Source organism: Platichthys flesus, chromosome 5 (assembly GCF_949316205.1).
Source record: "Platichthys flesus chromosome 5, fPlaFle2.1, whole genome shotgun sequence".
In the NCBI taxonomy this organism is placed as follows: Eukaryota; Metazoa; Chordata; class Actinopteri; order Pleuronectiformes; family Pleuronectidae; genus Platichthys; species Platichthys flesus.
In genome coordinates this window covers 23,741,151-23,754,051 of record NC_084949.1, presented here as the reverse complement: position 1 = coordinate 23,754,051, position 12,901 = coordinate 23,741,151, and the positions used below count along the sequence as shown (strand labels likewise).

General features: G+C 43.6%; 1 protein-coding gene and 1 pseudogene across 1 annotated transcript in view; one reads left to right on the top strand and one right to left on the bottom strand.

Moving 5' to 3' along the window:
* The first annotated feature begins 1,787 nt into the window (after window positions 1-1,787).
* On the top strand, window positions 1,788-4,269 carry LOC133954192 (tripartite motif-containing protein 16-like; annotated as a pseudogene).
* A 952-nt stretch (window positions 4,270-5,221) lies between these two features.
* LOC133953461 (collagen alpha-1(XI) chain-like) overlaps window positions 5,222-12,901 on the bottom strand; it is a 32,709-nt gene continuing 25,029 nt past the window's right edge. The window contains exons 41-65 of the mRNA XM_062387387.1: window positions 12,436-12,543; window positions 12,272-12,325; window positions 12,059-12,112; window positions 11,846-11,953; window positions 11,702-11,755; window positions 11,559-11,612; window positions 11,408-11,461; window positions 11,260-11,313; window positions 11,041-11,148; window positions 10,465-10,518; window positions 10,270-10,323; window positions 10,083-10,136; window positions 9,937-9,990; window positions 9,748-9,855; window positions 9,606-9,659; window positions 9,148-9,201; window positions 8,953-9,060; window positions 8,795-8,848; window positions 8,652-8,687; window positions 8,512-8,565; window positions 8,015-8,345; window positions 7,721-7,833; window positions 7,459-7,527; window positions 6,951-7,184; window positions 5,222-6,100 (exon numbers count right to left, since the gene is read on the bottom strand). Of these exons, the coding sequence (XP_062243371.1) occupies window positions 5,954-6,100; window positions 6,951-7,184; window positions 7,459-7,527; window positions 7,721-7,833; window positions 8,015-8,345; window positions 8,512-8,565; window positions 8,652-8,687; window positions 8,795-8,848; window positions 8,953-9,060; window positions 9,148-9,201; window positions 9,606-9,659; window positions 9,748-9,855; window positions 9,937-9,990; window positions 10,083-10,136; window positions 10,270-10,323; window positions 10,465-10,518; window positions 11,041-11,148; window positions 11,260-11,313; window positions 11,408-11,461; window positions 11,559-11,612; window positions 11,702-11,755; window positions 11,846-11,953; window positions 12,059-12,112; window positions 12,272-12,325; window positions 12,436-12,543 (2,226 nt within the window). The 3' untranslated portion in view covers window positions 5,222-5,953. The remainder of the gene's footprint in view (window positions 6,101-6,950; window positions 7,185-7,458; window positions 7,528-7,720; window positions 7,834-8,014; window positions 8,346-8,511; window positions 8,566-8,651; window positions 8,688-8,794; window positions 8,849-8,952; window positions 9,061-9,147; window positions 9,202-9,605; window positions 9,660-9,747; window positions 9,856-9,936; window positions 9,991-10,082; window positions 10,137-10,269; window positions 10,324-10,464; window positions 10,519-11,040; window positions 11,149-11,259; window positions 11,314-11,407; window positions 11,462-11,558; window positions 11,613-11,701; window positions 11,756-11,845; window positions 11,954-12,058; window positions 12,113-12,271; window positions 12,326-12,435; window positions 12,544-12,901) is intronic.

Sequence of the window (12,901 nt, the reverse complement as noted above, 5' to 3'; positions counted from 1 at the left end):
CAGCACCATTTTACATGATATTTGATTTGACAGTCACCACACGCCTGTACACACACACACACACACACTGCAAATAAAGATGGATGCCTTGATCGCCCCCTTTTGTCTGGCTTCAGTACATGTCCTGAACTCCTCCTCCTCCATGTTAGCAGATGGGACATGGACTAAACTAAAAAGTCAAAGTAGACGTTAAATATACTTTTAAAGATGTTTCTGTCGTTTCAGCTCGTCTTTTTTTCTCACTGCTGTTTGTTCAAGTTTTTCTGATCAGTTTGGTTTCATCAGTTATCTGATGATAAAAGAAACAGGCTGAGACTTGATGATTGACAGCTGACACTGACTGAAGATGACAGTGTTTGGATTTGAGATATTTTGCTTTCATTTCTACAGGATGTTAAATCCGTATATAAAGTCTATAATACACAAAATGCTCAGGCATTAAACGTTGTGGTAGCTCCTCCTCCTCAGCTGCAGGGCCAGTGTGAGGAGGAGGAATGCCGCCGGTTAAACGGCGTACGACACAGCGGCGAGCTCCGGGTATAACAACATGGTGTCTCTGCTGGCTGCTCAGACTGGACTGGATCTACTGGACAAACTGAGGAAACACAAACTGAACCTGGACGTTTTCTGAAACGACACAAACTCTGAAAACATAATTTTCTGATGAATTAGTTGAAATATGTTCGGACTGAAAACAGTTGAGAACCCTGATGTTCAGGAAGATCAGCTGACATTTAACAAATTAAAGGTTGAAATGTAAACATTTCATAATAAAAGCATGTGATGTATTTAGGTGAATAATTATCTGTGTCTATAGAAAAGTGAGGAGCATCCTCAGACAGAACAGAACTCTGCTGCCAGGATTCTAACCAGAGTCAACAGGTTGAAATACATCAGCCAGTTTGATCCAGATTCTGAGATAAACACTGAGACAGAGTTTGAGAAATAAGATTCAGAGACTGTGGAACAACCTGCCTGAGGAAATGCAGCCGGCTGAGTCGGTAACTTTCTTCAAATCAAAACTTAAACCCTTCTTTTATCGAACCACATTCACAGAGCGAGAGAGAGAGAGAGAGAGAGAGAGAGAGAGAGAGAGAGCGAGAAAGAGCTAGAGAGCGAGAGAGAGAGAGAGAGAGAGAGAGAGAGAGAGAGACCAGCTGTAGCCCTGGTGTTTGGCACACACACATTTTAATATATTTTAGTATTTTAACAAAGGACTAATGGATTCTTTGTGCTCTTTTTGTGTAAATATGTGTTGTTATGATGTGTATTGGTTGTGTGTGACTATTGTTTACAAACCAAATGGCCCCTCTGGGACAGTAAAGACGACCTTAACCTTAATTTAGTCTTAATTCTACTTTTTTAGTTTTTCATTCTTCTATGAGTGAGTTTGTATTTGTTATTTTTACGAGTTTTTCTTTGTTAGTTTTGAGATGTGCTTTATAAATAAGGATTTATTATTATACGATGCATTTATTTGATTTGACTTCAGTTGTTACTGTATGTTGTGAATGAGGATAACACACTCTGCCTCTCACTGAATCTCCTCTTAACACCAGGTGAGAACAGGCCGCTGGGAAATGCAGTAAATCCTGAAAAACCAAACGATGTAACCAGCTCCTCCCAGTCAGGCTATTTATCTGTCTCCTCGCTTCCCAGGTGTGTCAGTGTAAGAACCAGTGAACATCAAGCTGTGAACTGTGGGACATGAGTCACTGCAGGGAGTGAACGAGAGAGGGAGGAGCAGAGAACTGGTTCTGTTCAGAGGAAGTGAACCTGTTCTAAAGTCACTGGCAGCAGCTGAAATGGCGCAGAAAGAAAATCAACTGGACAGAGAAAGATTCTGCTGTTCGATCTGTCTGGAACTACTGAAGGATCCGGTGACTACTGGCTGTGGACACAGCTACTGTCTGAGCTGTATTAACACCCACTGGGACAAAGGGGATGAGAGAGGAAGCTACAGCTGTCCTCAGTGTAGACAGATCTTCACACTGAGGCCTTTCCTGCTGAAAAGCACCATGTTAGCTGATTTAGTGGAGGAGCTGAAGAAGACTGGACTCCAAGCTGCTCCTGCTGATCACTGCTATGCTGGACCTGAAGATGTGGCCTGTGATTTCTGCACTGGGAGAAAACTGAAAGCTCTGAAGTCCTGTTTGGTTTGTTTGGTCTCTTAATGTGAAAAACACCTCCAGCCTCATTTTCAGTCAGCTGCATTTACGAAGCACAAGCTGGTGGAGCCCTCTGAGAAGCTCCAGGAGAACATCTGCTCTCGTCACGAAGAGGTGATGAAGATGTTCTGCCGCACTGATCAGCAGTGTATCTGTTATCTCTGCTCTGTGGAGGAACATAAAGACCACGACACAGTGTCAGCTGCAGCAGAAAGGACTGAGAGGGAGAGAGAGCTCGGGCTGAGGAGACAAACAATCCAGCAGAGAGTCCACGACACAGAGAAAGACGTGAAGCTGCTTCAACAGGAGGAGGAGGCCGTAAATGGCTCTGCTGATAAGGCAGTGAAGGACAGTGAGAAGATCTTCACTGAGCTGATCCGTCTGCTGGAGAAAAGAAGCTCTGATGTGAAGCAGCAGATCAGATCCCAGCAGGAAACTGAAGTGAGTCGAGTCAGAGAGCTTCAGGAGAGACTGGAGCAGGAGATCACTGAGCTGAAGAGGAAAGACCATGAACTGAAGCAGCTCTTATACACAGAGGATCACAACCAGTTCCTACACAACTACCCCTCACTGTCACCACTCAGTGGATCTACACATTCCAGGATCAGGATCCATCCTCTGAGGTACTTTGAGGACGTGACAGCAGCTGTGTCACAGGTCAGAGGTCGACTACAGGACATTCTGAGTGAGACAGAGACAGAGATTTTACAGATTGTGTCTCAAGTGGATGTTTTACTGCCACAACCAGAGCCAGAGACCAGAGCTGACTTCTTAAGATATTCACAGGAAATCACACTGGATCCAAACACGGCACACAGACAGCTGTTATTATCTGAGGGAAACAGAAAAGTAACATGGACGGGTAAAGTACAGTCTTATTCTAATCAACCAGACAGATTCACTGGTTGGGGTCAGGTCCTGAGTAGAGAGAGTCTGACTGGACGTTGTTACTGGGAGGTGGAGATGGAGGTGGGGGTAAGAGGAGCAGTTGGTGTAGCAGTCACATACAAGAATATCAGCAGAGCAGGAGGCTACCATGAATGTGGATTTGGAAGCAATGATAAATCTTGGATGTTATTTAGTAAAGGAAACCGTTATAACTTTTATTACAACGGGATCGAGACTCCAGTGTCAGGTCCTGTGTCCTCCAGAGTAGGAGTGTACCTGGATCACAGTGCAGGTGTTCTGTCCTTCTACAGAGTCTCTGACACCATGACTCTCCTCCACAGAGTCCAGACCACATTCACTCAGCCTCTCTGTGCTGGAGTTAGGGATTGTAATGATGGAGACACAGCTGAGTTCTGTAAACTCTAATAGACTCGAGTCATTTAAAGCAGTGATTTAGATTCTGTGTGTAAATCTTTAACTTCTTTTGTCTCCATGTTTGTTGATCAAACACTGACCTTCCTTTATCACACATATTTAGTTCTCACTTTGTAAAGACAGAAATCTATAATTACACTGACATGAATGTGTTTGAAAGAACTAATGTTGCTGTTGTTTTCTAAATCAATGTAGAAATCATGTCTGAGATGTTTTAGAAACTGTATTGCTACTGATTAGTGTTGAAGAGGGGGGGAACATGTCCGGTAACTTTCTGCAGTAGTGAACATTGTCTGTCAGAAAAGTAAACCTATGACTTTGTGTTGTTGTTGTTCGCTTTGTCATTACCTAGCATGTTGGTTACATGTTATACTGAAGCCATGTTCATTTAAATACCAAGTTAATTTGTGTACAGTAGGCTAACTTTTAACTTTAGTGAGAGTAGGATGTATGTACAGTGCAGCATCACCTCGATTACTCGCGGCTGTGGGGGTCCATCAAAAAAAATTTAAATAATTACCACAAATTAAAGGCTGAGCAGTAAAAACGTTATTCAAAGCTCTATTTTAAAGATGTATGGAATGCAGCACACACTGCGTTTCTTTTCAAAGGATGTAGCTATTGTAAACCAAATTGATAGAATTAATGGATTTGTGTTTTCTCTCAACCCTGACTTGATCAAATGAAATTCCGAAGTCCTCTTGTATCCATAACCGATTGACAACGCAAACAGGTGACTGGATTTATGGTCCACAGGAACAGAACTGTCTCGCTGGCAAGTGGCTAACGTTAGCAGTTCTAGATCTCGCAGCATGATCTTGGTTAAACAACCTGATTTAATGCAAATTCAGATGAATTTCAACCCTGATCTGTGCATTCCTCCATCGCAGCAAAAAGCTCAGACCAGAGGCTTGAGAAGCTTGACCAATTCATTTTACATGGGACTTTTTTTTTTTGGGGGGGGGGGGATCATAGGGAATACGTTTATTTTATTCAACATTCATGATTTTTGTTGTTCAATAAAAGAATCCATTAAAGTTTTGTCCTTTGATTCTCTCTTAAAACACATTTCTAGGACCACCCTCTTCCACTGGTTTCATATCTCACACATCAGACATGTCTTTTCTCAAAAAGATGCAGGAGAACGAGTCCAGGTCTTTGTTCCATCCAGACTTGATTATTGTAATTCCTTATCATCAGGCTCCAGCGGAAATTCGTTAAAGACTCTGCAGCTTGTCCTAAATTCTGCAGCATGTGTCCTGAAGAGAACCAGGACCAGAGACCACACGTCTCCTGTATTAGCTTCACTACACTGACTTCCTGTTACATTTAGAATTTAAAACCCTCCTCCTCACCTACAATAATAATATGGAACCATTATACCTTAAGATATTTTGGCTTCCCGTCTGGATATTTTGAGGAAGAGGTGACGTGGCGTCCATCTTTAAATAAGGTCTGTAGTTTCTGTATGAACCTTCACAGGAATCTGTACAATCGCTGGGGAGGTATTTCAGTCTGGACCAAAAAGATGAGGCACCATTATTATCCTGTATGTGTCCAAGAAACATCTGGAACAACCCGTCAAAGTGCACATCACACCTCAGAGGAGTTTCTCTGCTGCTGACCTGCCCATCTGCTTCCTCTTTGCTAAACGAATGAATTCAACAACACTAAAATCCCATCATATTAATTTAAATGTACATTGTGTACTTTTATTAAAATATGTCAGTCGCTCCTCCACACAACGGTGCACAGAAAGACCTCGAGGGAATCACGTACCACAGTTTTCTCTGTTATGTTGAAAAAAAATATATAAAAAACATGGCTTCACAATATATATATATATATATTAAAAAAAATGCACTGCCCCAGTTCCCTTTTACAAAGAAATGTACTCTGCAGGGAGCTACATAATAGCACCGTGATGACTTACACTCCAACATACATCACAACAGATCATTACGACAACAAAAGTACAACAACAGACAAAAAAAATAACACAAAACAACTTGAGGTTTGATGATGACAGACATGACGGGTGAAGGATTGCTGAAAAAAGGCAATTTAGTGTTTCTGAAGACGATCATGTATGATTGTGTATCGATGGGAATCCAGTGCACGGATGGTAATTACAGGAGCAGACATGGATGGATGAGTGAGAGCACCACTTCAAATCTGAGGTTACTGAGGAGTCAGGAAGAGGCACAGGATGCACTTCTCATGAGAACACAGGGTCGGCTATGAGAAGGTTTGTGATGAATATATGAGACTCAAGAATCTGAGTCAATAAGAGAAGTAAGGTTTAGATGAAGAACACTGTTGTAGGTAAATCGACTTATAAATATATGACATCATGTTTTGTCTTTGTAAGTAGTTTTCTCCCTGCATGTAAAAAAAAAATGTCCATTGCTATTTTTTCCTATTAAATTACGTTGCCGCGCCGTGAGCGCCCCCTGGCTCAGCTAACCGTTGAAGCAGACCTGGCCGACTTGGAAACCGAATTTCTGGTTCCCGTTTCCGAAGTCGGACACGGTCACGTCCATGAGGGGGAGCGTGGTGGAGACAGGAGCCTTGAACTCCAGCACAGTCCTCTCCTGCCCTGAGCGTGTCTGTGACGGAGAAACACAAACGTTTCCCTGTGGTGAGTATGTGCTGAATCCTCTGAGTTCATACAGATAAATAATTAATAATGTGACATCACTATTTCATGCATTTAATACAAAAATTTATACAAACTTCATTCGATGTAGGGTTAAACAAAGTTTAAAGGCCACGTTCATTGTGCAACGCATTGATTTGTTAACGACCTTTTTAAACCCTCAAGTTTGTTATTTTTGTCCGGTGCCAACTTTTTTTAAACCAGACTTAACCATGAACTGGAGCCTGACACAGCCCAGTGCACACCATGCTTTATCTTCAAGACTCTCAATGGGACCATAAGCTACTAACTGAACATTAAGCTGTGTTGAAGAAGACTTGAAACTACAGATTGAAACATAAACTCCAATAACTCTAAGTTTTAAATCGAGTCATTTTCTCATAGACTTCTATAGAAACTGTCTTTGCAACTAATGGGTCGCCCTCTGCTGGTCATTCGAGATATTTACTTGCACTTAGTATTGGCTTCATTCTGAGACCCGCAGTCTACATCATTTCTCGTGAACAGTCCATGCAAGGTGAGCGTTGTCACATGATGTTCAGTGAAGGGATGTCTCTCTTAAAACTTTCAAGGAACTTTTTCAAAAGGACTTAAAATGTATTTTGTATTTAACTTGTAGTATGTCCTTTCTTTTCACATTGGCATCATTTTGTATTTACTTTCATTGTCAGGCCATGTGCATCATAATGTATTGAGATATTCTTTAGCATGTTCCTTCACAGATATAGTCCTGAAGGCATGACACCATGGTTGAGACAAGAATGTGTCCGAGAGACGAGAGCTTCACGTGTGTTGCTCACCTGACATCCGTCATATAGTGCACTGATGTAATGTGTGTTCTCATGTGTCATCTCCTCCCCGTCGCTGCCTCTGAAGCGCAGTGCGTGTTCGTGGCCGTAGGTGGCGGTGTGCAGCCATGCGGCAGAGTTGAGGCAGTGGTAGGTGAAGCTCTGTGTGGCTGTGGCGCTCAGCAGCTTCAGGAAGTTCAGCTGAACGATGTGGATGGGAACGCCGTCCGTCCCAGAGTAAGAAAACTGGAGGAGAACAGCAGAACCAAACATCAATGAAATGTCAAGGACAAATAAAGTATGAAAATTGAATAATGCAAGAAAACTTTACTACACTATACAGACAATGTTATGACTTGAGTTGTTCTGATCTTGAGGTTTATTTTTCTGAGGATAACCTGATTGTGTGGTTTAAAATGAAACATGAGGGAATCACCTAAAATATTAAGACCTATTTAAACACATGTAAGACCCAGTATGAAAACCTTTTTAACCTTGATGCAACATGACCAAACCATACCTGTTTTCCTTTCCTGAATTGACTGTACCAGTTGCCGGGCTTCTCCCCTTTCCAGGCAGCCAACTTCACCTGAAGGCAAAAAAAATTGCTTCAAATTCACTCAATCAACACACAGACAGTTACTAGATATGCATTCATGTTCATTTCATCCCTAACTCCTTCAACGAATGGCAAATGCTTATTTTTGGTGAGAAAAGTTAATCAAATTATCAGAAATATAGAAGAAGTAACCATAATAATGTGTTGGTGCACGAAAACTAACCGACTGGAACTTCTTGTCCGGGTGCAGACACGTCTCGCCCTGTGCGGTGAAGTTACAAAACACTTTGAAGGAGTCTCGATGGCAACCCTGGTTGGGATCGATCCAGTACTCGCCTGAGGAGAGAGAGAGGGAGGGGGGGGGGGACAGGGGGGGGGACGAGTGCAGAGGGTTCAACGCCAAAGAGTGACAAGTCCTGCAGATTTATCATTTGTATAAGATTGGGGAAAAAAACAAAGGTGTTAGAGGTGGGGAGTGAAAAAGAGTCTCAACATGCAGGGAAATCTGATAAGGTACCGTCAGGGAGCTCAGGGTGGAGGAACCACAGCTCCTTGCAGGTGCGGGCGGGGCTGTGGAACGTCCCCAGTGGGTTACGCAGACCCTCCACCTCCACCTTCATAGAGGACAGAGATGCAAACACTTCCTCCATGCCTTGACCCTCCTTCTGCTTTATCCAGTTGTCCTGCGCCGCCTGGTCCCCCTGCATCCACTCCTCCTCTCCTCCATTATCTACACCCTCCTCTTCCTCCGCCTGTTCAAATGCAGCGCCATCTACCGAGGCCTGGGTTCTCCTTCTCCTTCCGCCCTCGTGAAGAGGCGCCATTCCTGCCACTGTTGCTGGCCGACCCTGAGGAGAGGAGAGGAGAGGAGGGGAAGAGCGCGAAGGAGAGGAGGGGAGAGGAGAGGAGAGTTAATCAAAGCAGACCAACAAGTGAGGTTAGACATTTATAAATGTAGGAATCTGCTGTTTGTACTGGTCCTGGATGAATTACATGTCTATGAGCAGAACTTACCGGTGGTCCTGGAGGTCCAATAGAACCAAGGTCTCCTCTGGGGCCAATTGGACCCTAATGCAAACACACACACAGCAGAATGAGTTCAGTTTGAGTAGAAGTATAATGTAAAAACACTGAATAAACCAGTTTACACTTACCTGGTTTCCTTTAGATCCCTTTAGACCAGCAGCTCCCTGTGAGAGAGCGAGAAGATAGAGACAGAGATGGGATAAACAATATTTCAGTAAACTCTATGCTGACAATGGTACTAATTCACAGTCACATGATCGGATGTACTCACAGAGAGGCCTGTGAGGCCAGGGGGTCCGTTGGGACCAGATGGACCAACTGGACCCTGATAACGAGCACAAACAAACAAAGCTGTCAGATGAACAGAACCAGTAGATGTGGTTTTACTCTGTAAAGTGCGATTGAGGAGAATAGGTCTTTTTGTAGCACCTCATCTCCTTTTGGTCCTGGTAGTCCTTGGTTTCCTGGCAGTCCTCTGTCCCCCTTCTCTCCAATGTCCCCTGGTGGCCCTATCAGACCTATTAAACCACCATGACCCTGCACAGGCGTCACAAATCAGATCGAGGTCGAAGCCACAGCAAAAGGTCGAGAGTAAATATTCAGGTGAGTGAAGTATCAATGTACCTTTTCTCCCTTCTTGCCAGGGTCTCCCTTTAGTCCTGGTAATCCTGATGGACCCTGAGAAGAGGAAGACACAACTTAAACATTTAAAACCCATTCATTTACTACTCTGATTCTTTCATACAACTCTTATTTTGAGGGAGCAGAGACAGCTGTGCATGTTTTTCAAACTGCCAATCAGCTTCCTCGTTGTCTTTTCTCTTAAAAGAACATTTCAACATCGTTTGCATTCCTGCTGAGTTCGATTCAGAGAGTGACACCACTCTCATGTCTGGGAGTTCCAGTGCTAAGCTAAGCTACCAAGTGTTTGTGTTAAGCTAAGCTAACTGGATGTTTGCTGTAGGGTTTTATTGATCCTCTTATCTAAATCACTGTAAGAAAGCAAACAATAATAAGTCTGTACTTAGTTTGGAATTATCATTTCCAATCTGAACATATTGATCATGGATGTGTCATCTTACCATGGGACCTGGTGGTCCGGTCTGTCCAGGTGGTCCATTCAAACCCTGCTCACCCTGAGAGACAGACACAGAAACGATTTCTTAACCTTCATCTTTGTTGCTTCTCTGATTAGTTCGGTGCTTTCTTTTAAATGTAACTTACTGCAGGGCCGGGAATTCCTCTGAGACCCTGGGGGCCAGACTTGCCAGATTGCCCCTGGGCACCTACGGGGCCCGTTTTACCAATGGGACCCTCGAAACCGGGGGCACCCTGAAACACACAGACAACAGGGTGACTTTTAGTAACTGTTAAGTACATAAGTAAATTTTCAAGGAGTTGTTTCTAACTCACCTTCACTCCTTTCAGGCCTGCCTTTCCATCCTTCCCTTGTTTCCCCAAGTGGCCCTGAAGAACAATGTTTAAAACATTTTAACCTTATTCTGTCAAAATAATACTCACAGACACATGCAGCGACGCACAAACACAAAAACACCCACCCTTCGTCCAGGAGGTCCAGATGGTCCCTGTTCCCCTGCTGCTCCTGGTGGTCCCTGAGATGTTTACAGAAACGGGTTACATGACCGGTCATGGTGTTGTTTGATGACAACATACCGAATGGTCATGAATTAAAGAAATCATGGATGTCACAGTGTGTGGTGCGTTATGCTGAGGAGAGGAGCTCACAGATTTCCCAGGATCCCCTGTGTCTCCTTTAGAGCCAGGCAGACCATCCACGCCCTGATGAGAGAAAACAATGGAGAGCAAAGGAAAGCTTTTAAAAAACTGGAACACAAAATTTTAAAGTCTTAAAGGTGAAATGAGAATTTTTCACATGATAACAAAAACGAATGGCAAGGAAGAGGTTCAGCAGCTACTTACATTGGGTCCAGCTTCTCCCTGTTGTCCAAGGTCACCTGTGAGGCCTATAGGGCCCTGAGGGAGAGAGAGAGAGAGAAATAGTATTGTGGAGGATATAAATGTGTTTTGAATCATGTACTGGTGTACAAAGAGAGAGCTGCTACTGTGTGGAAACCTGTGTAATTGAAAGATACCGATTGAAAGGCAGTGATGCTTTCGTTTTATGCTTCTAAGTCAGATTACTCCTCAGGATAATCTCCATGAAATACAAGAGGAACAATTATCTACAAAGGAAATATGATCTTTCAGCTCCATTGAATAACTTTTATTTTAATTACTAAAAGTGCAGTCAAATCCTTGACAGATTAAAACAAATATCTTCCGTAGTCGGTGTCTGCAACTAAGTCAGTTTTCTGTTTTTCTTAAATGTTTTACCTAGATTTTTTATCTAATAAAACAGGTGTCAAAATGTCATATATTATGTGGTGCAATAAAGTGTCCTTTAACTTAAATATTAAGGAGGTTCACACAGTAGTACAGTGGTCTTTCATGCATTGTATTGTCTAGTTCCACAGCAGAGTATTGATGGCTTCTCACAGAATTGCCCTTAGGCCCATCATCGCCTTGAGGGCCCCTGGCTCCTGGAGTCCCAGCTGCTCCTGGAGGGCCTGAGTCTCCCTTCTCCCCAAAGTCTCCTTTATCTCCCTAAAGTAATGAGGGAGCATAAAGAGACAAAGGTGAGGCAGACAGGAACAATAAGAGGAGCTTAAACATTGAAGTTGGAAGAAGCTAGTTTGAGAATGTTGTCACACTCACTAGCTTTCCTGAAACACCGACAGATCCAGGGTCACCGGCCTCCCCCTCCTCCCCCTAATATAGAGAAACATTGAGAGTGAGACATGCAGACATAGATAATGTGGAAACCATTTTTAATATGCGTAAACAATGTGTTATCAGTTTTTACCTTCTCTCCACCAACACCAGGCTGTCCTATCATCCCTAGTCTCCCGGTTGGACCCTGTACAGCACACACATTTAAATATTTATTTCCATATTCCATACACAAAACTAGTGCTTGACAAAATGAGGATGCATAATATGTCTGTGAGACTTACCTGACCCCCAACAGGTCCTTGAGGACCAGATGGGCCTTGTTGCCCAGGTGGACCCTGAACACAGAAAAAAACAATTATTCATTAATGTGTAAATTAATGGAGATGTGATGAAAATAAAGGAGGAAGCAGGATAATGATCTCACCATCAGTCCCCCATGTCCACTCTCACCCTTCTCCCCTGGCAGGCCCGGCATGCCCTTGAAAAACACAGGATTAGAGGATTAGTGTCGAGCTCCGAGGCCTCTTCACTTGGATGATCTGGACTCGGACCTGTGAACAACTCTTACCTGTAATCCTATCGGTCCTCTGGAGCCCTTAAAGCCGCGTAGACCCTCGTCTCCTTTCGGACCGTACATGCCCTGCTGGCCCCGGGGACCTAGCAGTCCATCCATTCCCTACGATACAGACCAGGAGAATCAGGAAGACAAAGAGGTTTAATTTAACAGATTTTAGTTTTTACATTTTCAAGACACAGAAAACAAGCAGAGCAGCAGACTCACCGGGAGTCCTGACTGACCGATAGGCCCTTGAGTGCCAATGGGACCTTGGGGGCCCTTTGGAGAAAGAGAGAGAGAGAGAGAGAGAGAGAGAGAGAGAGAGAGAGAGAGAGAGAGAGAGAGAGAGAGAGAGAGAGAGATATTCAGCGATAATGACATCTGCTCTGATAATGAAATACAATTCACATAGATGTATGACTCCCACTGCAAACTCACTCCTTCTCCTTTGTCTCCTTTGCTGCCTTTCTGCCCAGGGCCTCCTTGCTCCCCCTGTTGAGACACACACACACACAGCAGACACACACTTCATTATGCATGCACACGGCACACGGCACACAATTTTTACTTTGCTTCTCAAACTCACTGAGAAACATATTTACCTTATCTCCGTCATCTCCTGGAGGTCCAGTAGGGCCCGTAGCTCCAGGCATTCCTACAGTTCCCTGATCTCCGTCCTGACCTGCTGGTCCAATTGGTCCCTTATCTCCCTGAGGCACAGATGCAAACATTGAACGTGTTATATATTAACTATAAACACAAACACATGGAAAAACAACATATCCACCCAAAGACAAAACAACTTTTATATGTTTCCATCGAGTCACTTAAACCACCAAGCACTTTATTAGGGACACCTGTACACCTGATTATTTGTTCATTTAAAAAACATTCCAGTAAGCAGGATAGGATGGAATTGCTTTGTTGACGAGAGGTGACTGGCCAGACTGGTTAAAGGCTATAGGGACTGAGGTAACCTCTCTACGACTGAGGTTCCACTCCTGTCAATCAATAACAAAAGTCTGAGGCTGCAGTGGTCAGAGGCCAAAAACTGGACAGTTGGAGAAT